Here is a 27305-nt window from a genome sequence, read left to right on the forward strand (position 1 = left end):
AATAAGTGTGTTTATCAGAGTGCATTTAATTGAGAGGCTAATTTAGTGACAGAAACTGAACTCACCATGTCTTAAAAAACGAGAAGTTTATAGCCTCACACAATTGAAAGACCAAGGTCTAGTGTTCCTTTCAGGAACTGCTAAATTTAGGAGCTCCAATTATGTCCACAATGCTATGTTATTGCTTCTATTCATTGGTTCTGTCATGCCTCTATCAGCAAGTTATTAACATTTAAAAAAAAGTTATACCAGTATCACCAAGTGAAATCACCTTTAGAATTTACCACCTTAGAAAAAATATTTTCTTTCACCCAGAAACTATATCAATTGTCCCAGATGCTTTACTGATAACCTTTTTATTCATTTTTTTTTTTTTTTTTGAGACAGAGTCTCATTCTATAGCCCAGGTTAGAGGGCAGTGGCACAGTCTCGGCTCACTGCATCTTCCATCTTCCCAAGTTCAAGCAATTCTCCTGCCTCAGTCTCCTGAGTAGTTGGGATCACAGGCACGCACCACCATGCCCTGCTAATTTTTGTATTGTTAGTAGAGACAGGGTTTCACCATGTTGGCTAGGCTGGTCTCGAACTCCTGACCTCATATGATCCACCCCCCTTGGCCTCCCAAAGTGCTGGGATTACAGGTGTGAGCCACCACATCCAGCCTGGAGTGATAACCTTTCAAAGGGAATTCTGATTAGTTTGGCCCAAACCTGTAGAGCTGTACAGAATTAGGAGAAATAAGGTTTATCAGAGCCTGGAGAAGTTCAGTCACTAGTACAGAAAGACTTGCCAGGCAGGGATAAAAGCAGACGCAAAGAGAGAAAGAGAAAAAATTAACCCCCTTGAAATTAATATACACATAAGTAAAATATCAGTATAGTATATCTTTATTATTTTTTCAAAGAAACTTTTGTGAAAAAAGAAAATGTATGTGAAATGCGCATATATTTGAAAATTATTGTGTACGACCTGGAGATTTTTCTAATAAAATATAAATGACCAGCATTAATTGAAGAAGAGATCTGAAGAGATTTATAGTCAAAGGAACAAAAATTAAATTTGCTAAATATTTTACCTTTAAGTAAAAATGTCCAGATAGTTTTATGGCTACGGTCTTTCTTACTATAAAATTATGTAAATTTTATGATTGTTATTCATACTATTCCAAGGCTTTGACAAATTTCCTGACTCATTCTGTAATACTACCATATTCTAAAACCCAAATTTTATAAAACCAACACAAAAAGAAACTCTAATTCAAATTCACAAATATAATTATTTTAGTCAAATCGTTAGCAAATTGATCCCAGGGTGTACTAAGGGATTGGTCATCATGTTCAAGAAGGTTTTATTACAGAAATGAAAGTTTGTCCCAGTATTAGAAAAAACTATGAATACAGTTAAAGGAGAGACATAATTAAATATATGATTGTGTCAATGGATACAGAAAAAATGTTGGACTAGAAGTTAGATGAAATGTATTTGAACTCCCTGAAATTGGTAAAGATTCTTTCCACATACCCTTGTCAAATATATTAAATGTTCAAATATAAAGTCGTTGCCATCCAAAGAAGAATAAGACAGAAACACTAGCTCTCATCGCTATTATTTAATGGAATTTTGAGGGTTCCAATCTCCTACAATAGGCCTCTGGCGAAAATTATAACATTGAGGATGAAGACAAATATGCTGAGGAAGGTAGAGGGAATTCAAGAATGCCCCTGAGTTTCAGATAAAAGTAACATTGGCGCATACCCTCTAGGCATGTCGTGGTGATAGTAAACACATATTTGCTTAAGCCACTATTAGTTGGGTTTTCTGTAATGTGCCAATACATGTCCTCCTAATTATTACAATGCCTAATCATGAAATAATTAAAATTAATGAAGCATTAAATCCTGTGGCCAATACCACACAGATGTACAGAAATCAACAATGTTTCTTTGTAATAGTAATAATCAGTTAGCATTCCTAAATAATCCAAGTCTTAAGAAATACCAAGTAATTATATGAAAATAAAAACTTGCAGACATCTCCTATGTGAAATCAGATGGTTTTTATCTGTGTGTGTGGTTGTGCATGTGCATGTGCATGCATATGTTTTATTTTGATGTATACCTGATGAGCTAAGGGGAGCTCAGTAATTTAACTCAATCTTTTGGTGTCCCGCTGCTCTTCACACTGATTAGGGTTTCCAGCTTTTCCTAAAAACCCCTCAAAATCACTTAGGATATAATATTGCATAATGGAAAAAAGAATGAAGTCAATAAACTCAGAGTTGCAACTATACTCTGCAATATGATTATGATTAACCTATTCATGTTCATTCATTTATTCAGGCATCCCACAAATATTTGTTGTTTGCTTTCTATGTGTCAGGTATCATGCTAGATTCTGAGAATACAGCAATAAACAAAGCAGAACAAACTTCTTATCATCATGGTGCTTAAATCCTCATCAGTTTTCTCATCTGTAAAAATGAGTAGTATTTCTTACCTCTTACCCTTCTAATCAGATTTAATGAGTTAATGTAGGCAAAATAATTGGAATATGCAAGGCTCTTCATAATTGTTAATTATTGCTCTAATGTTCCTTAATCTAAGACAAAGTTGAAAATAGATCTAAAAAGTTGCTCAGTGTTAATGGATGTTAATGTGTCTATTGAAAAGAACCCTCTTTTTTCTTGCATTCTGATTAATATGCATTTGAGAAAATGACAATATAAAAACAAGGAAACAAGCCTAATATTTCTAAGGGAAATGGGGCAAGGTGGACAGCTAGGTTATACTTCCTTTTCAGCAAGACATTTAGTTCACATCTTAAATCATAGTTTTGGCAAACAAAAAAAAAATCTCCTGTGAATCAGAATGGCCATGACATTGTTACATCCATCTACAAGGATGTTACTGATTTTTAAAAGTTAGGAATACCATTAACTTCTCAAGAGTCCGGTGGCATTTTATTAACTTATGCTACGGTATACAGTAATCAGCACACTGTCATGAACAGAAACATGAAATTAATCCTAGTTGAATAAAAATTAACTAAATTTAGAATAAAGGACTGTTTTGTTGATTTGCAACATTTGTTGCCTTTTTATATTTTAAGATAGACATTGTCCAAACTCCATAGATAAAAGCATTCATAGTTCCACAGATTTAAAGCAGAAGTTCTAAACTTAATGACTACTTAATCAGGTAATTATGTACTATTTTACATTCATACATAAATTTTTGTTCCTCTGTCAATAGTATAGTCTTAGAACTGTCATTTTCAAAGTACGTTTTTTGGAGTCCTAGTATTCTTCCTACATTTGGAGGGAATGAGAAGCAATCAGATCAATTGAGGGTACCAAGTCTTCTTCCCATCCTTGTTCTACCAGTGAAGCCCAGCTTTTAATCTTTTCTCTATTATGAGTTTCTAACAGAACACGTCATTTGAAATCATATTTTCTTTAAAATAGTTTCAAAAGCACTCTCTTAATTAGCAAAACACAACTTAAGAATAAAAATATATCACAAAAGACAAAGACTAAATTTCATATTTTAGTTGCTATGTTTAAAATGTTAAAAACTTGAGACAAACTACTCAATAAATACATATATTTAATTTAGAGGAGATCTGCATTTAATGCTATCTCATGCAAAATCTACAGGTTACAAAAACAGAGGATATCTTTAGATCAATCTGGAAAAGTTTTTAGCAGGTGTACCATTTAGAACCAACACACTACTCAACAGAGAGCATGGTAATTATAAAAATTATTTTTAGTAGGGGAACTTGCTAAAACTATGTGCACATCAAAATTTGTAACTTCTCAACGTGAACCCTGCTTCAACTCTGAGCTCAGGTTTTAAATTATGGAGAATGCAAAAACATGATTTTCACAGTACAAAAAAAAATCCTGGCAAACTAAACTTTTGAGGACGTATTTTCCTTAGTATTACCTAATTTATATAGGCCAAATCATTTATTCAGTTTAATTGAACAAGTAATTATTAGCTACCTATGATGATGGCAGGGATATTGCTAGCATAAATACAAAGACAAGTAAGACATATTTTCTATTTAGTTATATAATACATCTGATTCATGGTTTACAAAATAGAGGAAGTGGTCTTCTGTGATGGGCAGAGTTAACGAAGTCTTCGCAGAAGAGTGAATGTTTGAACTTTGCTTTGAAGGATGAGTGAGGAGGTGCTAAGTTAAAATTAAAAACAGTGATTCAGGTAAATTTACTGAATGTCCAAAGAAGCAAAGTTGTGAAACAACTTGCAGGGTTCAGAGACTTATGGGTATTCTGGTAAAATTAGAGTTTATGGAAAAAGAGAAAATCAGATGGAGAAAGCTGGAGGAAATGATGTATGGAGATTTTTTATTTTATCTCTAGGGATAAAAAATAGAGAATTTTGAGCATGAGAGTAATATGATCATCACTCTGATGCTGGAAGATTATCATTAGTAATGTGCAGCAGGTTGGACTGGAAGAGACATTTCCAGTCTAAGGAAAAGGAGGGAGAAAAATAAGGGCATTACTCAGTAAGAATGTCCAGGGTTGGTTTCAAATAAGTCATCTCTGTGAATTTTTAAATTACTATTGTTGAAAACTGAGCAGAAAGAGGACAATATAATGTTTAATTGTGCTACTCTACAATGTACTTCCAGCTCTTGAATCGCAGCAGAGGGGAGAACTGTGTAAATATCAATAGAACTCCCTGCTGCTCCAACCTATTCACGAGTTTTAATAAATGTTTCTTGTTCAAGCATTGTCATTAATAATTAATACAGTTTCTAATGTTTAAATCACTATAGATTTTCTGACAGGTAACCTTCATAAGATGGAGAAAATAATAGAAACCACAGGAATATAAGAATGCCAGGTTTGGTTAGCCATTTAGAGGGAGAAGGGGAAGAAAAAGAAAAAAGATATATTTCAAGAAGTATGACTGGGTGAGTGGATCTGTACTCCAAATCAGCATTACACAATATTTCCTAGTAACAAATGTGCACATAGACCACCTGCAGGTAAAATACAAGTTGCCAGAAAAAAAAGACAGATAATCATGTGTGACATAAGCCACTTGTTCTTTAAATTTTGTAACCTTGTTTTATTTACTGGGGATAGAGGTGGATTTTAAATTGAGGAGGAATATATTAAGACTATAATCAAGCTAACCTTTTTAATAAACGGACATTTACATAGATTTCTTGAACTATTCAAATTAATATAGTACCAAATTTAGTCACAAGAAAAAAAAAAACACAGAATGAATGTGTTCTGCCTCTCTGTCAATATCATGCATTCATTTTCATGTGTCCAGAAACAAAAGCATGGCAGTGTTTGTAAGAGAAAACTCTGATTGAAAATTATTATTATGCAAGTAAAATAATTTTTCACAGTAATTATTTAATTGGTAAGATAGAAAATACAAATTTTACCACAATAGTAATGATAAATTCAAGCAACATAACATTCTGATGGTCTCCTATATATTTTGTTTTTAAAACATAGATTTTTAATTGAGTTTATTAGTACTTTTTTCAGTCAGAATTGCAAATTTGCATGTCTAATATGTACACTGTGTGTATGTATTGGTTTTAATCAGGGTCCAACATGTGTGGAAGGTATCTATGACCTCATAATGCTTGCATCTATTTCTGGTAAATGAAACTAGAACAAAATATTTTGTTATACACACATAGTTAATCACTGGTCTGTATCTCTACCGACACTGGGATCGGCAAAAGCAATTTCACAAATTTGTGATCTATGATTTATATGTTTGATAGATTACAAAAAAAAAAAGATTTGTATATTGGAATATTTAGGGATTTCAGACCTTTACTGTTATATTTAAGTATTTAATAATTAGTAGAATCTTTGCCAGGAAAATTATTTAAAGTATATAAAATCCCATGTCTATTCTGGGGAAGGCTAGGAGTCTAGAGTGATTGAAACACAAGGATAGTATAATAAACTGGGAGAAAGATGAGGTATGCAAAATAGACACATTTTAAAGGAAAAACTAATTTTATTTAAAGATAAGTGTAATTAACATTTGTAGTTAAATTAAAGAGGAAATTATTTTTGTTGAAATGTGTTCTTCCGTGTGTTCTGCAAAACTTTTAATTTTGTAGATGCAATTAAACGTGAATTTAAAATATTCTCTGGTGGTATTAAGATAACATATTTCCTATAGTAGCAATTCATCATTACCTTTGTAGTTAACCTTGAAACCAACAGATCCAACACTTTCGTCTGTTTGAAGGTGCAGCCACATTTGGCTACTCATGCTCACTATCAAGTCTGGTACAAAGCTTCCAGTCAGCCTAAAAAGAGATGGACAAAGAAGGAAGAAATGGGTTATTAAAACACCCTCTGCATACAAATTATAAGACAGATGTGTTTCTCAGTACTTTCTTTGCTAGAAAAAAAAGTCTGATAAACATACAGGAGGATGTATTGATGTAACAGAAGAGACAAACTACACAATTTAGTGATAAAGGTTATTATAAAAATATTATTCTGTGTTTAACTAGGATAGATCTTCCATGTTCCTGAGGCAAGGTCATGCAATTTTAGACCATCAGAGGGTCCTACACAGTACTTCCTTTTGAACTGAAAAGAAAAAGAGGATTTATACAAATATTCAAGTATTTTTAACACCCCAAATATATCTTAAACATTCCCAGTTTCACAGAACTTTGTTCTAGAGAAATATTGTTAAAATATTTCTGTGCAAAACAATAAAGTGAGCAAGAGTATAACCAAACCCTTTGCAATACTGATGTCGAATACACAAGCCTTAAAATATAGTACCTGCATTATAGGCTGTCCATGTCACATATGTTTTTCTGTAAATAGTTTTATTTAAAGACATATGCTGCTAATCTGATGCAGCATAACTGTATCCATTCATTACTAATCCCTCATTCAGTAATGCACAGTTTTGTAACCATAAGAAGGGAAATTACTTCATGTTTTTTTCTGTCATCAATGATGCTGTAGTTGCATATTTGAACTGAAGTCAAAGGTCATAAGAAGGATGAAAGCAAATGAGTAAATAAGACCTTAGGTTGGGGGGAAGTCTATCCAGAATAGGAAAGAGGATAAAATGGATTCACTGCAGAGTAAATGTCCACATTGATAAGGGATTCTAAATTACATATAGAAAGACAGGTTTCCAAAGGAAGAAATTACTGAACGTTTGCCTCCTTTATTGCTAAAACCATGAGGATTGCTGGAAAATTACATCAGGAAAGTATAAAGTTTCCTTTCACTGTAAAAACCTAAGAGAGTATTTAGTCTCTTGTATAGTGGCTCTACTATGAATACACCAGCAGAAGGCAGTGTGATTGACCCTATCCTGGAAGTGACTATGGCAGCAAAATGCCCTGTGCGTAGTATTTATGAAAAAGTATTCCTCAAGGATTTCTTGACTCTCCTATCATTTCTCTAATCATTTACAGAAAAACTTAGAGGAATGTGTCCCAGTAGGGGAATCTGTAAGTCATCAGCATGTTGATGGTTTGCTGGTAGACTCAGAAACTAAAGAGCAATACAAAACTGACACTTTGGCTTTGTTACAGTTCCTCCTTCAAAAGGGCATAAGCCTTCAATAGACAAATTTCAAAATTGCCAAACTGAGATAAAATATTTGGAGCATCTGTTGATGCTGAAAGGCTTATGTAGGTGTCAGCCATTTTGTAGATAAAATGCTCTTCTACAAAAAAACAATTTAAAACATTTTTGGGACTAGTAGAATATTGTGGACAGTGAAATTCAGCTTTGGTAGAGTGACCAAAACTCTAATGAAATAACTGCATAATAATTCCTCAGATCCTTTGATTTGGTCAGTAGAATTTGAAGAAGTTTTCAAATTAAAATTTGCTACAGTATAAACTTTGGGAATTCCAAATTTTGCAGTCTTTCCACTTGCTTTGTTAGGAAAATAAAGGGGCTACTTTTGGAATTTTAACTCAAAAGTTGGGATTACATGATACACTAATAACAAATTTCTCAATTTCCTTGGAGGCAGTGACAATGTTGATGACAAGATTCTGTGGCAGTAGCAGATAAACTTTTAAAAAGGCTCAAACCCTTACCTCCAGTCACTTATATGCATGTCCCCCATGCTGTGACAGCTATCTTGGAAGTGCAAAAAATCCAGAACGTGTGGGTATGCCATCAGACCAGTTAATAAGAAGCACTGATCCCAGTATTGTGCTTAGGAGATGCAATATCCTAAATTGTGTTACTCTTACCATATCCTGATCAAACAGATGACCACGATTGTATTATAGTGGTAAGAGAAGTCACTAAGCTCTGATCAACTGATTTGATATTCTTGTCTGTAATGAGACTGAGAAAGGATGGGGCCTGGCTTCAGCTCACCTCTGCTAGAACATCCTTTCTTGCATTCCCCTGATCACAAACCCATACCACTACTTCACTGATACCATACTTGTTCATAGTCATACAAGGAAACTAGAGATTCTATGTTCTTCTTCTGTGCTCTCATAATGGGTAACCATGCCTTTTGTTTAAATAATTCCAGAAAAATGGTCTTAGGAGATTCAAAATCAAACCAAGTTTGCAGTTTCCCACCTTTGGAAGGAATGCTGCACTATCGATTTACAGTCCTGTTGCCACTGGCCAGACCACCATGTGGCCCATTGCTCAAGATAACCATCACAATCAGATACGCTGACCCATGTACCCTACCAGTTATGTGCTGTGCACAGAACAGCCTGTGTACCTTACCCCTGATGTCAAGTGCCATGAGTTACCTAGTAAAGAAATTCCTTACTGGCTTTTTTTGGAGAGCCAGTTGGAGGACCCTGTGACTCTGCTCTCTCCTTTGTGTTTAAGCACAAGCCCTGAAATAAATGCCTTGTCTGGGAAATCTGCTGAGCCTCATGTTAATTTCCATTACATAGGGAGCCAAAGAGCCTGTGGTCTTTAGTAATAATGCCAATTTAATAATATTTACCGGTAGACATGTACTTGGGATAAAAATGGCCCAATTTAAGCTTTTGTATGCTATGGTGACCTCTTACACGACATTTTGGAAGCTTTGCCTAGGATTAAGCTGACACAAGCAGCACAGTTAATAGAAGTTACTAGAGTTGCAATACTTGATAGCTAGGTAGGAAGGTAGGAAGGTAGGTAGGTAGGTAGGTAGGAAATACATGTTTGGTGTCCGTCACATAGGTGAGCAAATTTGGAGAAATAGAAGCTTCTCGTCTTTGAGGGGAAGTAAAATATCTCATGGAAAATTGATAGCTGATTTCTTTTTTAGGAAGTGTACAACTGTCCTATCAGATCAGTAATCATTTGTAGAGCTCACATAGAGCAGAATGACACAATTGTTTAATGCAACTATTATAAAGGAGGCTAAAAATATTTGACTGAACTATGAAAATTCCCTAATAAAGTGACCCCTATACCACAATTCTTATTTATTTGATTAATAATGTGTCATTGACATACTCATCTAAGTAACATGGGGACTTTAAAGACCCTAGACTTTTACTGTACTTACATAAAAATAAAATTATTCCAAAAATATTAAAGAGAAGAGCTATATGTCAGAATAATTATTTACAGTCTATTCTTAAGGTACATGTGGCAGTTTTCCCCAACCAGCTTTCCCAGAAACTAAATGGCAGTTGGATTTCACAGAATTAATGTCTACAAAAAGTAAGATATTTTGTTTAGTATAGTGTATATGATGTTTGGATGGTCTGAAGTCTTTCCATCTTTAAATGTGAATGCTCAAGCTGGGTAAAGTATCTTTTAATACCCATGATTTCCACTTTGGGGCTACAGAAGCATAATGAATCAGAGAGAGGAAGTCATCTTATTTTCACTGTCACTTAGTAATTATGCAATTATTTATAGATTCCTATAAGATGAATGGAACTCATTTGCTGAGATTTAGCAATATACTGGATTAAAATGGCCTAGAATTTTACTGTTACTAATCGTCAAAAATTAGAATGACTTCTGCAAACAAGCATGATATTTTTACCTTTGAACTAATGATTGCCAGACCTATGAATTTCAGTCAGAAATCATATCCTGTGCCCAATTTAACTGAATTCTCTCTTAATCATGTTCATACTCTAAGGTACTTATTTCTTCCTTAGAATCCCTGAGACACAAAATCATAAGGACCTGGAAGGACCTGTGGAAAGAAATTTGCCACCCTATTGACCTGGAGATTCGATTTATCTGAAAGTGTTCCAGAGGTAAGATGAGCTGATCCTGTGCTAGAAGGATCAAGTGCTCTTGATGACCCACATGGCTAGCAAAGTGAAAGAAAATCTCACACAGATTTATGCTTGCCATGTGGAGCCAGCACCTCAGAAGAATTTGACAATAGTTCCTACAACGGACTCAAAACAGATTTTCTAGACAAGTAATTTTGGCTCTGAATTCAACTGAAAGAAGAAATTCCAGGGAGCTTATGCTCATAGACTGCTTTGTTGTCCTATTCACAGTAACGTTATTTCAATTACTTTAAGAACCACATTTTATTAAAAAAATATGTTATGTGTTACACTACTTTTTCTTTGTGTGCTCCTGGTAATAGTTCCCACAGTCACTTATTTCCAAACAGCTCAGAATTGGACTCCCAGTGATCAAGATCTTAATGTTACACTCACCCTAACTAAACTTTAGAAAACTTTAGTTGACTTTCTTTCTGACTACAGGTTCCTGACCTCCCGTTTCTTAAAGCATTTAAGTTAAAAAACTTGCAATTATAAATTCATTCTTAGCCCCTTTGGATGTAAATATTCAACAAAGAATATCTTTCTTAAGAATCTCCGAGCCATTCCTTTGAAATGTAATCATTGAAGGAGATAGCACCTGTCTCCCAGTCTCTATGGGAGGATAGGAGCTTAACTTCAACAAGAAACAATTGAAACTCAGATGATCTATATACATTGACTAATCTCTCATCTAAAGCTTTCCAGTGATTTTCCACTAACTCACTCCACTGCTTAAAAACCCTCCCACCTTTTGTTTCCACAAAGTTGAGTTCAGTCTCTCTCCTCTACTGCAATAGTTTTGGAAAAAGTTTTTCTTGTTTAACTTGTCTGGTGCAATTTTTCTTTTACACCAGAATAGGTATGACAGTCAACAGTCCAATTATTGGCAGAGTAAAAGTCAGACCATCTTCTCACTAATTTTTTAATAATCCCAAAGTAAAAGTAACTAATACGTGTCTAAAGAGTTAATCCATAAATTTCAAACATACAGGCACACACACAGTTTTTTTAACTGATTTAAATGGAAGGATGATTTAGAATGAAAAACATCTAATTAACAGACAAACAAATCTGATGTTTATAGGTAAGACTGCAAATGATAGGTCTAATATAAGTTAAGTAGCTTTGGGACACAAGTCTCTCCAGTCCAAATATCAATATATAAACAAAGGTAAATGTCTATTATTTGTAGAGATTTAATTGACTGTCATTATAATTAAATTATTGATTTGGGCTTATGTGAAACCTATAGACTAAATTTTTCCACAAGAATTGTAACAAAGTCATGTATATTAAATATTGGAAGTTCAATCTGTACCCTTAAGAGGTGCCTCAAAACGATACTAGAAAATGATTGTCTTTGTGTCTTCCATCTCCAAAAAAATTGGAAAAATAAAATAAATACTAAAAGTCATAGATTATCTTATAAATGTAATATTACTTAGGTTATTGATGAAAACTCAGAATAAGTTTTTTGGCCCTCCAAAAATATTTCATTTAAAAATTCAGATATTTGGGTTCTAGGGTTAAGTTATACCTTAGTCTTGGTTTAGTAAGATGTCATGAAGATCTACAAAATAATATTCAAATAGCTAATTATTTGAAAGTATAAGCACTGTAGATATCACAACAGTTTATAAAATTAATGGATGATGGAGAATTTTTGTTCATGACTAATCAAGAATCTGCTTGATCTATTCACTATTGGTTCACTTAAATAATATATTTAAAGGTTATTCCTTCAAGGCTAATAATACAATACATTTTTAAATTAATTCTATTATATTTCTGATAATTACCTCACTTTGTCTTTTACATTGGATTTGCTATATATTTTGATAACTGCAAACTGTCCAGAGAAGAGTAGAAACAGCAATACAGATAATTACAGTGTTATAAAATAGTAACAAAAAAGAAAATTTCTAAGTATAAACATAAATCTTTGAAAAAATGTAAACATTTTCTTGAAATTATAAAGGTAAGAGAACTTCCGGAACTCCACTTCTCTCTAGAAATTCCTATAGAAAACCTAAAGTTGTAAATGCTTTCTCTTTTTCTTTCAAATATGTGTAAATGTTTTAAAAGCTAAAGAAAACTCTTACAAGTTTTACATTCCAAGAATGTCTTTCTTAGAGGCCTTGGAGCCATCTTTTTCAAACATGAACAGCAAGGAAGATGGTATCCTGTCTTCCTGTTTCACTATTCAGTGAAAGTTAAAGCCTAGGCACTTGGCTCCATTATGTAACTTCTTGATTGTCATAAAGATAGAAGTGTATATTTTTCTTTTGATAAAGACAATTAACATGTGTGTAATGGATTATATCTGTCAAGCTGTATAAAAAGGGTGAGCTTTCTCTTCTTTGAAATCTCGACAGATTGCCTATGATGCAGATCACAATCTGGCTTAATTTTTATTTAACAGAAAAACTGTTTCTTTCCTTTTTACATTTTGTGAAGCAGATTCTTTGGGTTGGTCGGTGATTTTATTTTCATTATATTTTCTCAATACTTGATGTCTCACTGAAAACCCTGTTCTTTGTATAAAACCTCAATGGCCAATTCTTCTCAGCTCCCTCTCAAAGACCTTGGTTTAGATTCAAATGGTAGAAACCTACCTGCTTTGGACAACTTTATACTCAACCCTGACAGTAAAGAATGCTGTGGGCTGCAGAGGAAAGAGTCATATCATTCTTGTAAGACTCTCAAATGAGTCTTTAAATAGCTGTGTTGCAGTAAGTAGTCAGATATAAGCAGGGCAGGAGAGGGAATTCCCCACACCAGGAATATTAGGTGATCATCAGGTGATGGCCAGGCAGTTATTAAACTATCTATCTAATTGTTGCAGTCAGCCGGAAGGAAAGGCAGTCTCTCAATAGATAGAAATACCTGAAACTGGTGATCAGTAGCTTCCTGATAAGATCTCAGGAGTTGGGTGAGTGGGCTTAAACATGTGTGTTAAGAGGTAAAACGCTGGAGTTTAACTGGTAACACTTGACTGGTAAGAGGAAAAATGCCTCAAGTATACATGCATACACTTCAGTAAACACACTAGGCATGTGGCCCATCCCAAGTGCTGGCAGGCCACTGTGCATGCAGAGAGCTCATCCCAAAGAAAACCTGGGGAGAAGAGATGCAACCCCCCTGGAAGCATGCCAACATATAAAACCCCAAGTCAAAGGTCAAACCACACACTTGAATCTCTCAAATCACCTGCTTGGCCCTCTTCCAAATGTACTTTACTTCCTTTCATTCCTGCCTTTAAATTTTTTAATAAACTCACTTCTACTCTAAAATTTGCCTCGGTCTCTCACTCTGCTTTATGCCTCTCTGTTGAATTCTTTCTCCTGAGGAGGCAAGAATTGAGCTGCTGCTGTCTTGAACAGATTTGCTGCCATGAACAGTTGTACCAATATTTAATACATCTTTTTGAATATATTATTTGTTAATTTAAAAAATGCTTCTGTAATACATGTTCATTTTTAGGCTGAGTAACTTCAGTGTTCTTAGTTCATTCTAGTCTGCCTAGTCAGTCACTTCATGCTAAAATGAAAGAGATAAAGTCCTAAATAGGTGTACTCAAAAATGTTTTTCAAGAATTGAAATAGTATGTAAAATAAATAACATAATCTATTACATTTTTATTAGGCTTGTGCAGATGAAAGGCCTTAGCCCACTTCAAAAGTTCATTGAAAAATCAACTCACAATAAGGCAGATTAATAACAGAAAGTGTTGTAGAAAAAAACGAGTTCTTGTCACACGACCAGGAAAGATTGGGCTCACGGACACCTCTAAGTGTTAACGCCTAAGGTTCTTGCCTAGCCACGCCAAAGAACTGGTGTGGCGGCTGACCTGCGGCAAGTGAACCGAGAGAGAGAAAAAGCTGTAGGCTTTATTGAACAGAGTGAAAGTACAAAGCTTCCACAGCGTGGAAGGGGTCCCAAACAAACAGGTACCCACAGTTAGATTATGTGATTGCCTTTTAAACTCTTTAAGGCGGGAAGTACGTGGGGCAAGAAGATGTGTCCAGAGTGAGAAACAAAGGCAATTAACCATATGTGACATGTCTTAGATCTTGAGGAAAACCGGAACTGCAACTTAGGTTTTATCTACTTTATGACCTTGCAGCATGGCAAAAGAGATAGGCTCTTACAGGACTTTACAAAGTACGTTCACAAGAAATTGGAATTGGGAGGATAGACAAGTCCCACTGGTCACAGGAAAACAGGCAGTTAACATTCCTTTTAACTTTAGTTTTGAGGAAGGGGGAAGGGAGAGAGGGAGAGAGATAGAGAGGGAGAGAAGGATATAGGAAAACTTACAGCAAAATGTTCACTGTTTATAGCTTTCTTGGGGAAGAAAACACATGCACAAATCCTGGTGTTAGGAATATTTTAAGCACATATTGTCAATATTATCCATCCAGGACCGAAGTAAGTCCCGATGCAAGAAATGAGTGTGAAAGGAATGAGGCACATCCCCCATATATCTCCCAACTTCCTGAGCCCAGCACAAACACATTCCTCCATATTTCTTTCAAACTTCAGAAAAATATCACCTGGGAGATCTCCGATAAGGAATGCTAAATGTATAATGTTAACCAATTGTAATGCTGTAACCGAGAGAATTACCTTGTTCCCTGTAACTTTACATATCCTGTTTACATCGGGCTATAAAAAGCAAGCACTCGCATTGGTCGAGGCCCTCTTGTATGCTGTAGAATGGAGGGACCAGGTTCGAACTTGTAGTAAAGATCCTTGCCGCTTGGCTTTGACTCTGGACTCTGGTGGTCTTCTTTGGGGAACAAACGGTCTGGGCATAACATCTGGGGGCTCGTCTGGGTTTCCCCAAGCCCACCAGACCCCTGGTCAACGGATCTGCTAGGATCGATCTACTGATAGGTGAGCTGGCTCATCTCCGTTTGTCTGTCTGTGTCTGTTCTGAATCTGAATCTGTGACTCGCGAGGTCTGAAACTGGAGCTGGCACAGTCCTGGCAGACGCGCTATAGGACGGCCAGCGGAGACCGGTGGGAGACGTCCCCTGGCTCTCATCTGATCTAAATTGCAATCTGAACTGCCCCGGTTTGGCGGGCAGCAGCTATCTCTGATCTGGGCTGCCCGAGCGCGATCGCGATCCAGGCAGCTAACTCTGACCAGGGCTGCCAAAGTGCGCCTGCGACTAGATATCATTAATAAGTCAGATCAGATTTCCTTTACAGGGATTCTAACCCACATTCCTTTACAGGAAGAGACTACAAATTATTACAGGATGGGTAATATCCAGAGCACTCCTCTATCTCTCCTTACAAGTAATTTCAAAGAAGTTAGAGCAAGGGGCCATGATCTTGGTATAGAAATCAGGAAAGGAAAGCTAATTACTCTGTGTCGCTCCAAATGGCCTGCCTTTGATGTGGGGTGGCCACCCGAAGGGACCTTCCGACTTGCTGTCATCACTAGGGTAAAGTCCAAGATTTTCCTACCTGGGCATGCGGGCCACTTAGCTCAAATCCCATATATCCTCATATGGCAGGACCTTGTTGAGAACCCGCCTCCTTGGCTGTCCCCTTTCCAATTAGCCTCTGAACCCTGTAAGGCACTGGTTGCTCGACCACTAAAATCCAAGCAACCAACTGCCCCTCCCCATCCTGTTCTACTTGACAGCAGGGACCCACTGTTCACAGAACCCCCTCCGTACCCCTCCAGGCCCCAGGCCCCAGCCCCCCGGGCTGAGCTGCGGGAGGGAGCAGGCAGACGGGAGGCGGCCGGCACACACGGGCCCACTGAAAGAGAAAGTAACTTTGAAGGGCCGGCGGGGCGGACGCGAGGGCGCACTTTGCGGACTAGACCCCTCAGCCGCCTGACTCCACGGTGGCTTTACCCCTTCGGGAAATAGGACCCCCAGATGACACAGGAATCCCCAGGCTCCTGTACTGGCCATTCTCCACCAGTGATCTGTATAACTGGAAGACTCAGAGTGCTCGGTTTTCAGACAACCCCAAAGATTTACTGGCTTTACTGGATAGTGTCATGTTCACCCACCAGCCCACTTGGGATGATTGTCAGCAGCTCCTCCAAATCTTGTTCACCACGGAAGAGCGAGAGAGAATACAGAGAGAAGCTAGAAAGCTGGTCCCGGGGGACGACGGTCAACCGACTGCCAACCCCGACCTCATAAACGCAACCTTTCCTCTGACCAGGCCGGCGTGGGACTACAACACGGCAGAAGGTAGGGGACGGCTACACCTTTATCGCCAGACTCTAATGGCAGGTCTCCGGGCAGCTGCTCGCAAGCTCACTAATTTGGCTAAAGTATATTCTATTCTGCAGGGAAAGACAGAGAGCCCAGCTACCTACTTAGAAAGATTAATGGAAGCTTTTAGACAGTACACCCCCATAGATCCAGAGGCTCCAGGAAGTCAGGCAGCTGTTGTAATGTCTTTCGTAAATCAGGCAGCCCCAGATATTAAGAGAAAACTCCAGAAATTAGAAGACTTGGAGGGAAAGCGAATTCAGGACCTCCTTCAGATAGCCCAGCGGGTTTACAATAACAGAGATACTCCAGAGGAAAGGCAATTTAAGGCCACTGAAAAAATGACCAAGGTCCTGGCAGCAGTGGTACAGAAAGAGCATCTACAGCCAGAGTACACCCAACCTAGGCGGCCCCCCAGGCATGATAATCTGAGCAAAGACCAATGTGCCTACTGCAAGGAGGCTGGCCACTGGGTAAGAGACTGCCCCAAAAAGAAACAACGAGGACAGGGACCCCCTAGGTCTACACCTGTACTAGTCACTCAAGATGAAGACTAGCAAAGATGGGGTTCGGACCCCCTCCCCGAACCTAGGGTAACTTTGCAAGTGGAGGGGTCCCCAGTCCAGTTCTTGGTTGATACGGGAGCACAGCACTCAGTCTTAGTTAAAACTAATGGAAAATTATCCTCCAAGTCCTCGTGGGTACAAGGGGCCACAGGAGTTAAGAAGTACCCATGGACAACACAAAGAACAGTAAACCTCGGAGCCAAGAATGTAACCCCTTCTTTCCTGGTCATCCCTGAGAGCCCCTGTCCCCTATTGGGGAGAGACCTGCTAACTAAAATGGGAGCACAGATCCATTTCCTCCCTGAGGGGCCCATCGTGACCAACTCCCACAATCGACCTGTGTCCGTCCTGACTATAACCCTAGATGATGAGTACCAGCTCCACCAGGAGCAAGCGGCCCCTGACCAGGACATAGCAACCTGGCTCCAGCAATATCCAGAAGCTTGGGCGGAAACAGGGGGCTTAGGTCTAGCAAAACACTGTCCTGCCTTATTTGTTGAACTTAAGCCTGGGACAGACCCCGTGCGGGTACGCCAATATCCGATGCCCCTAGAGGCCAAGAAAGGGATTGCCCCGCATATCCGCCGGCTCCTTGACCAAGGTGTCCTTCGCCCATGTCACTCACCCTGGAATACTCCATTGTTGCCGGTATGAAAACCTAATAATGGAGAATACAGACCTGTACAAGACTTAAGAGAAATCAACAAGAGGGTTGTGGACATACATCCAACTGTGCCTAACCCGTATACCCTCCTGAGTACCTTAAACCCTAAACATCAATGGTACACTGTTTTAGATTTGAAAGATGCTTTCTTCAGTCTGCCTTTAGCCCCTCAGAGCCAAAAGCTCTTCGCCTTCGAGTGGAATGACCCTGATAGGGGCATAACTGGCCAACTGACATGGACCAGGCTGCCGCAGGGATTCAAAAACTCTCCTACCCTGTTCGATGAGGCCCTCCATGAAGACCTGGGTGAGTACCGACGTAAACACCCTGAAATAATTTTACTACAGTATGTTGATGACCTCCTAATTGCTGCTGAGACCCAAGAAGCTTGCATCCAAGGGACCAAGGGTCTCTTACAAGCTCTGGGGAATCTAGGCTACCGAGCCTCGGCAAAGAAAGCTCAAATCTGTAAGCCAGAGGTAACATATCTAGGGTACCTGCTTAAAGAAGGGCAGCGCTGGCTAACAGACGCCCGGAAACAAACTGTTCTGCAGATCCCCAGGCCACAATCCACCCGACAAGTGAGGGAATTCCTGGGGTCGGCGGGATTTTGCAGACTATGGATACCTGGGTTCGCAGAACTGGCTAAACCCTTGTATCAGGCAACACGGGGGCAGCAGCCATTTAATTGGACAGACGAAGCCGAATCGGCTTTCCAACAGATTAAAACCGCCCTACTCTCCGCGCCTGCACTGGGACTACCTGATGTTACCAAACCCTTCCACTTATACGTGGATGAGAATAAGGGTGTCGCCAAGGTGGTAATAACTCAGAACTTAGACCCCTGGCGGAGGCCAGTTGCCTACCTGTCAAAGAAGTTAGACCCAGTGGCTGCCGGGTGGCCCCCTTGTCTCCGAATGATTGCGGCCACGGCTCTGATGGTGCGAGATGCTGATAAACTTGTCATGGGACAAGAATTGCAGGTCGTTACTCCACGTGCCATCAAAGGTGTACTCAAACAGCCACCTAATCGATGGATGAGTAACGCCCGGCTCACCCACTACCAAGGACTACTTCTAAATCCTCTCAGGATAACTTCCCTGCCCCCAATGACCTTAAACCCTGCCTCGCTGCTGCCCAACCCGGACCTCGATGCTCCACTCCATGACTGCACCGAGATACTAGCTCAGGTGCACAGAGTTCGAGAAGACCTGCAGGACCGCCCACTCCCTGACACCGACCTCGTCTGGCTCACTGATGGGAGCAGCTTCATGCATCAAGGCCAGAGGTACGCTGGAGCGGCAGTGACTTCAGAGACTGAGGTAATCTGGGCAGAACCCCTACCCCCGGGGACATCGGCCCAGAAGGCCGAACTGATAGCGCTCACCCAAGCTCTTACCTTAGGGGCAGGGAAGAAGCTGACAGTATATACAGACAGCCGATATGCTTTTGCTACGGCGCACATACATGGGGCCATTTACAGGGAGCGAGGGTTACTGACGGCTGAAGGAAGAAAGATAAAAAACAAGCAAGAGATCCTAGCCCTGCTAAAAGCCCTATGGAGGCCAGAAAAGTTAGCCATTGTGCATTGCCCAGGGCATCAGAAACTAACTACTCCAACTGCTCAAGGCAACTTTCTGGCAGACCAAACTGCAAGGAATGTGGCAAAGGCTCCCAGCCAACTCCTTGCACTCCAGCTCCCTGACCCGGGCCCCCGGGACTTGCCATATTTCCCTGATTATTCAGAACAAGATCTCCAGTGGATTGACAAACTTCCCCTGAAACAGATCCAGAATGGGTGGTGGACTGATACTAATGACCAAACCATCCTACCAGAAAAATTAGGACAACAAGTATTAGAACACATCCACCGAACCACTCTCCTGGGTGCTCGGCGGATGATAAACCTGATCAGACGCTCTAAGCTCAAATTCAGACATACAGCCGAGAAGGCCAGCAGCATCATGGCAAGTTGCAAAGTCTGCCAGCTTAACAACGCCTACCCCCAATCCCAGACTGCAGCGGGAACAAGGCTCAGGGGAACCAGGCCCGGTATCTACTGGGAAGTAGATTTTACTGAAATAAAGCCCGGAAAGTATGGATATTGGTACTTACTTGTCTTTGTAGACACTTTTTCAGGGTGGACTGAAGCATTCCCAACCAAAAGAGAAACTGCTCAGGTCGTAGCAAAGAAAATTCTGGAAGATATCCTTCCCAGGTATGGCTTCCCCGTCCAGATAGGGTCAGATAATGGGCCCACCTTCGTCGCTAAGGTAAGTCAGGATTTGGCTTCCATCCTTGGGGCAAATTGGAAACTACATTGCACTTACAGGCCCCAGAGTTCAGGACAGGTAGAAAGGATGAATCGGACCTTAAAAGAGACCTTAACTAAATTGACTATGGAGACTGGCGCTAATTGGGTGGTCCTTCTCCCCTACGCTCTGTTCCGGGCCCATAATACCCCTTACAGACTGGGCCCTACCCCTTACGAAATCATGTATGGCAGACCTCCACCCCTGGTTCCCAGCTTAAAAGATGATCTGCTTGAGTCTGGAACAGAAAATGTCTCTGAATTCTTATTTTCCCTACAAGCCTTGCAGAAAATTCATCAAGAAATCTGGCCCAAGCTGAAGGAACTATATGAGACCGGCCCCCCATCGACACCCCATCTGTACCAGCCGGGAGACTGGGTCCTGGTTAAGCGACACCGACAAGAGATTCTAGAACCCAGGTGGAAGGGATCACTCCAGGTACTCCTGACCACACCCACCGCCCTAAAGGTAGAAGGCATCGCGTCGTGGATCCACTACACCCACGTCAAACCAGTGAACCCAACCTCCGACCTTCTGGGACCAATCACGGCAGCGGCTGAAGCACCGGCCACGTGGACTGTGGACAGAGCTAAGAACAACCCCTTAAAACTCACCCTGCGCCGGCAACATAGCTCACTGCAAACATGCAGTTAGGTAGTCTAGCCCTAACGTTAGCCGCCCTAGTGGCCGCTGGGGAAAACACCAGACCAGCATCTAATCCCTTTGTCTGGAGATTCTGGCTTTATGAAAACCAAACCCACCCTGGACAACCTCATAAGCCCGGGAAATTATTGGCCAGTGCTGATTGCCCCTCCTCAGGGTGCAATAGCCCAATCTTACTAAATTTTACTGGCTTTCAAATAGCCAAACCAGTGACACCAATAATATGTTTTGAGTTTGATCAGACTGAATATAATTGTAAACACTATTGGTGGCACCAAAATGCCGGCTGTCCTTATAACTATTGTAACATCCATAGGTCCCGTTATTGGGGAGAGGAAGAACAGTTGGACCCTAAGTGGCCCTTCCATCGTAGACGGGATGGAGACTTTTCATATACATGGATAGTTAGAGACCCCTGGAACTCCCGCTGGACCACGCCTCAACATGGGGCTGTATACTACTCCCCCTCCTCCACATGGCCTAGCAGTCACCTCTATCTGTGGCGAGGCCTAGTGCAAGTACTGCCCCTGGTCCATGGGAATATCCAACGACAGGAAAACAGACTAACACAAGACTTACGTCCTTTCTCCTGGTTAAAATTATTACAAGAAGGACTAGAGCTTGCTAACCTTATAGGACTTCACAGCCTGTCTGGCTGCTTTCTGTGTGCCACCCTAGGGCGTCCACTGCTAACCGCTGTCCCTCTGCCATGGGGATCCTCTACCTCTGCCCAAATGAACAACTTCCGAAACCTCTCATATGCCCCTATCCTAAACGTGCCCCTATACCTAAACCCTAGTCAGGAAAAGTTTCCCTACTGTTTCTCAGGAACCAATTCCAGCCTCTGCAGCATCACTGCAGTGCCCCCTAATATCACCCTAAGGGCTCCGCTGGGCATATTCTTCTGGTGTAATGCGACATTATCTAAGGACTTATCTAGTCCCTCTGTTACCAACCTACTGTGTCTTCCTGTCACATTAGTTCCCCGGTTGACTCTACTAACTGCTGGCGAGTTCCTAGGGTACACCGGTAACTGGACTAGTACTGCTATTCACCCAGTCCCTAAACCGAGACCTGCACGAGCCATATTTCTCCCCCTCATCGCAGGAATCTCCCTCACCGCATCCCTCATTGTGGCCGGGATGGTGGGGGGAGCCCTAGGTCACACCCTCATAGAAAGCAACAAGTTGTACCAACAATTTGCCATTGCTATGGAGGAGTCAGCTGAGTCCCTTGCCTCCCTTCAGCGGCAGCTCACGTCCCTAGCCCAGGTAACCTTGCAGAACCGGAGGGCCCTAGACCTACTCACTGCGGAAAAAGGTGGTACATGTATGTTTCTGAAAGAAGACTGTTGTTTCTACATAAATGAATCAGGGCTTGTAGAAGACCGGATCCAACAGTTACGCAAGTTAAGCACTGAAGTAAAAACACGGCAGTTTGCTTCAGCTGCAGACCAATGGTGGGATTCCTCTATGTTTTCTCTGTTAGCCCCCTTCCTTGGACCCCTGCTAAGTCTACTATTTCTGCTAACCGTAGGACCTTGTGTTGTTAACAGAATTTTGCAGTTTGTCAGAGAAAGGTTTGACACTGTTCAGCTCATGGTCCTCAGAGCCCAATACCAACCTGTAAACGCTGAAACAGAGTCAGACTTATAAGACCCAAGACTGGCTCTAGAGTTACCTGAAAAGAAGCGGGGAATGAAAGGAATGAGGCACATCCCCCATATATCTCCCAACTTCCTGAGCCCAGCACAAACACATTCCTCCATATTTCTTTCAAACTTCAGAAAAACATCACCTGGGAGATCTCCGATAAGGAATGCTAAATGTATAATGTTAACCAATTGTAATGCTGTAACCGAGAGAATTACCTTGTTCCCTGTAACTTTACATATCCTGTTTACATCAGGCTATAAAAAGCAAGCACTCGCATTGGTCGAGGCCCTCTTGTATGCTGTGGAATGGAGGGACCAGGTTCGAACTTGTAGTAAAGATCCTTGCCGCTTGGCTTTGACTCTGGACTCTGGTGGTCTTCTTTGGGGAACAAACAGTCTGGGCATAACAGTGAGTTTCACAGCTTTCTGAGCCCCTACTCAACCCAGGAAGTCCAGCTGGCCCCTCCTTTCATAAGGGTGAGTAGAGGAATTTATTGGGCAAAAAGGAAAAAGAAAAAACAAGTCTGCAAACTGAGATAGAATCCTGTGATTCTTCATCTCACCAACTGAATCCCAAGTTGCCATCCAGGGACAGGAGAGGCCAGGCTCCACTCCCCAGCAAATGTGTGCACAAGCCAGTTGGAAATTCTTTGGGGGAACTTTCCCCTTATCTGCCTCTTGCACTTATCAAATAGGCATACACATTTATTTAACTGTGAGCACAAGGAGAATCACAGAGTGATTGCCTGATGTTGCAGTGAGTTCCAGAAGTTTATATACCATCTTGAGGTTACAGAAATAATGGGGACTTGGATCCCGCCAAAACAGATTAGGGGAGGGAGAGAAGAGGAAACTGATTCAGGGGCGATAAATACTTACTAGGGAGAATGATTGAATAGAGGAATAGAAGTTAAAATAACTTGTAAATAGTTCTTTTTGGAATTTACATGATCTTTGGAGATAGTCATTGTATTGAAAAAGAGTCTGTTTAGGTGTGGTTACATTCTTGGTCTTCTCTCTTATAATGTTTAATGCAATAGCACAAGAACAATTGTTCTCCTTAGTGGGTCAGTCTTATCTTTATGTAGATCTAGGGAAAATTCTCTGCCAGCACTCGATCTCTAAGGCCATTTAATTCAAAATGCTCATTATGACTTGCACTTATAGGCCTATAATCCCAGCACTTTGCGGGGCCAAGGCGAGTGGATCACCCAAAGTCAGGAATTCGGGACCAGCCCGGCCAACATGGTGAAACCGCATCTCTACTAAAAATACAAAAATTAGCCGGGCATGGTGGCTCCTGCAATCCCAGCTACTAGGGGGCCTGAGGCAGAAGGATTGCTTGAACCTGGGAAGCGGAGGTTACAGTGATCCGAGATCATACCACAGCTCAGAATGTGGGCCAATGCAGTGGAAGAATAATGTATTGTTTTTAAAATCAAAATATATAAAGCATTATGGAATAATGGGACTATATAAATGTTAGTTCACTTAGCTGAGTTGTCAATAATTGTTGTTTTAACTTTATTTAGGGACATAGGATTCAGAAGTTTTAATTTGTTGGCTAATAAAAAACTTAATAGGTAGGATAATGTTTGCCATGGGTCTTATTACTTTTACAAATAGATTTCTATATTGAGTTTTATTTTTAGAAAATTGAATTTGAAGGCCAAATCTTTAGCATCCACATCTTTGTATTCAAAGATGGAATATGGATACTTATTGTATATATTTAAGGCTCCAACCAAGTCTTGCTTATAACACTTAGTATTTGTAGGAAGAAATCCAGCTTATGCTTTTTACTATATTTTCCCCTAATTTCTTCTTCTACAACTACCTTTGAAATGCCTGCTGCAGTGTAAATATTCCTGAGGACAAAAGGAAAAACAACTAAACATTATTTTAGTTCATTTTAAACAATTCAATGTATTCAAAAACAAATACACACATATATAAAACAAAAGCAAGCAACACAGAAGAAAACCCTCTTTTCAGGGAAATCATCAGTGTTTTAACATGAGACATACGTAGCAAAAATCACAATGAGGAAATAATGATGAACCATACAGAACAAATTATTCCTTACATTTAGTCATTTTTTGCCAATAATCAAAATGTCACAGAGATTATTTTCATATTGTGGTCTAAAGTAATTCTGCATTCCAAAGCATATATTTATTATTGCCCTATAGCAGATCATACAGATAACTACATATGAAATCTCATCCACATGATGAGAAAACTACTCCCATCAGTTTGAGTGATTTTCCTGGAAGTGGTATCAATGAGTGCTAAAATCCCCAGGTGGGATTTTAGAGCTCTATAGCTCATGGTGTATCTACAGCTCATGACATATCTACAGCTCATGATTAATATTTGCAAAGACACCCCTTCTGTTGACACATCTCAATAGGTATGTCTTGGAGTAGAATATTTTTTCTTCTTCCTTTATAATTCATGTTAACACCTAACAATATTAACACAAGGTTCTCTGTAAGGCATTTGGGAAAATCTGAGATGAATAGAAGATAATCGTTGCCATCAAAGGATGAGTGTGTGTGTTTGTGAGTGTGCACGGTGAAGGAGGAAAGAGAGGGTGCAAGATAGAGGAAAAGGCAGTAAGAAGACATTTATTTTTCTTGTCTTAATAATTATAACATAAGGGGATAAGAATTTGTCTGACTGGTCAATTCTCCAAGCCCTTTTTATACTGTGGCAATTAATCTCTAAAAATATCACCTTTTGCCATATTTAGTATATTCTCTTCTTTCATTAACCCATGGTCTTTGTTGGTATTTGTTGAAGTGAAAAGCAAAGTTAGGAAAGTCTAACTCCCTGGATATAGGAGAATTTGTTTAAGGTAAATATCATGTTTACTAGTATGTTACCAAAAGGAGTAGGGCCTAGATTTTAAAAAAGAATGTTGTTGAATAGTTAAAGCAATAGTATGTATTTGACAAAATATAGGGCTCGATGAACTAAGAGCAATGATAGTCATCTATTTGCAAGTCTAATAGAAAACAGAACTATCTTTTCCATAAAGCTGGTAACAATATTGTTTATTAAAATACTATTAAGTTCAATAAATGAAATATTTATTTACAAATTATTGTATTAACCCAGAAGTGTGTGTGTGTGTGTGTTTAAAATAAAAAGGAGAATAATAAGGAAAAAGTGTTTTTAGTCCATACTAACATATTTCTGAGAATGAGATTTGACATTGTACTAACTTATCCTGGAGAAATCAGAATTCCAAAGTGATAGAATGAACCAGGTTTGGATATCTAGACAAGCATTTTTTACCTTCTTTAAGATGTTTGCTCAATTAGAAGTCATCCAACATTAGTGTATACCCACAAAATTTTCAGAGATGCCTTAATAGAAGATAATGTTTTAATCTTTTGTGTTGCATGTTTTCATACAGTTCTTATAGTGTTACCATGAATCTAATGAATCTAATAGTGACACATGCAAAAGAAAATGCAGAAAAATGAAAGATTATCATATATCTGGTAGAATTAATGTCTAACCCTCTTAGTCTGCTGTATACAGATGAAAAGGGTAGACTAACAATCAACATCTCCTGGAGAGCTGGACGTAATCTCAAAGCCAGTAATTGCACTACCATCATTGTTAGATCTCTCCAATAAATTATATACATTTCCACTATCAGATGAATTTCTACATAAGAGTAAAAATAGCACACAAGAAAGAATCTGTGAAAAAAATTAAAATTCTTTTGATATCCTGTAAAATATTAAAGTATTATTATTCAAATCCTTTATCTGAATTATTACCAAATGTCAAGTTCATATTTTGATCTCTATTGACTTTTGTCACTAGACGACTCTGAAGTTGCCAAGAATAAATGCTATTTCAAACTTTGGGAAAAAACATCCTCCAGGTAACTCTATTGGTGTGACAATGAACACAGAGATAGAGATAATAGAGATAAACAGAGAGAGAGAGAGAAAAGATAAAATGGGCCGTAGATATGGCACAACAAATGACAGATGCAATCAATCTCTGAATTGTGAGTTTAAATTTGCAGTTTAAATTTTCATCATTTTAGAAATTTTTATCTTTATGGCGAATTTAGCAAGAATATGATGTCCAATTACAGTGCTTTATTGCTAAGTAATTTTATTGGTCATAACTTTGTAATGAATATTTCCTTGGAGCTAAAGCCTCAAGGTGAAAAGATATCACACATTTCAATTATTTTTAAGTTAGCAAATTACAAAAAATATGCTTTATACTTCATAAAATGAAATTTGTGTAATTATTATTTTTTAAAGCTTTGTAACTGATGTATTTTTTGCAGGAGTATTTTAGCTATTGAATATGTTATGACTCTATGAACTTTTTTTTATGGAATAGAATAAGTAATTTGATTTTACCTTTTAGAACCTAAATACTGAAACAAAATGAAACACAAAAAGTCATATATTTACAATACTTAATACTTTGACTGAATTAGAAAATGTTAGAATGTTCCATAGCTTGTCAAATATATATCAAAGTGATACATTATGTGCTTATTAAAATAATTAGAACATAATAATTGAATATAGGCTGAAGTTATCTTCTAATAAAAGACTTTTAAATATTTTGATAGGAGATGGCTTCTTCTTTTGGCTATGTGTTCTCACTTTCAGCTATTCAATCTTTTTAAATCAATTTACTTGTAAAATAATTTTGGTGCCAAAATTAACTCTCTAGCACATGAATTAAACTTAAAAAGCAAAAAGGAGTTCACAGATAAGTAAAGAGATTGCTGAATAAAATGTCTAAATGAAAACTAGTTTTAACTGTTAGAAAAGCATCATTTAAAATACATTTCCTTCAACTGAGGTTTTAAAATACATTTTTGGCCGGGCGCGGTGGCTCAAGCCTGTAATCCCAGCACTTTGGGAGGCC

At 39.1% G+C, this 27305-nt stretch overlaps 1 protein-coding gene across 1 annotated transcript in view; it reads right to left on the bottom strand.

Annotated features, from left to right (window-relative positions):
* The window catches only part of CSMD3 (CUB and Sushi multiple domains 3), a 1234679-nt gene that overhangs the window by 555074 nt on the left and 652300 nt on the right, over window positions 1–27305 (bottom strand). Inside the window, exon 13 of the mRNA XM_025394338.1 lies at window positions 6218–6330. Coding sequence (XP_025250123.1) covers window positions 6218–6330 — 113 coding nt within the window. The remainder of the gene's footprint in view (window positions 1–6217; window positions 6331–27305) is intronic.

Source organism: Theropithecus gelada, chromosome 8, assembly GCF_003255815.1.
Source record: "Theropithecus gelada isolate Dixy chromosome 8, Tgel_1.0, whole genome shotgun sequence".
Classification (NCBI taxonomy): Eukaryota; Metazoa; Chordata; class Mammalia; order Primates; family Cercopithecidae; genus Theropithecus; species Theropithecus gelada.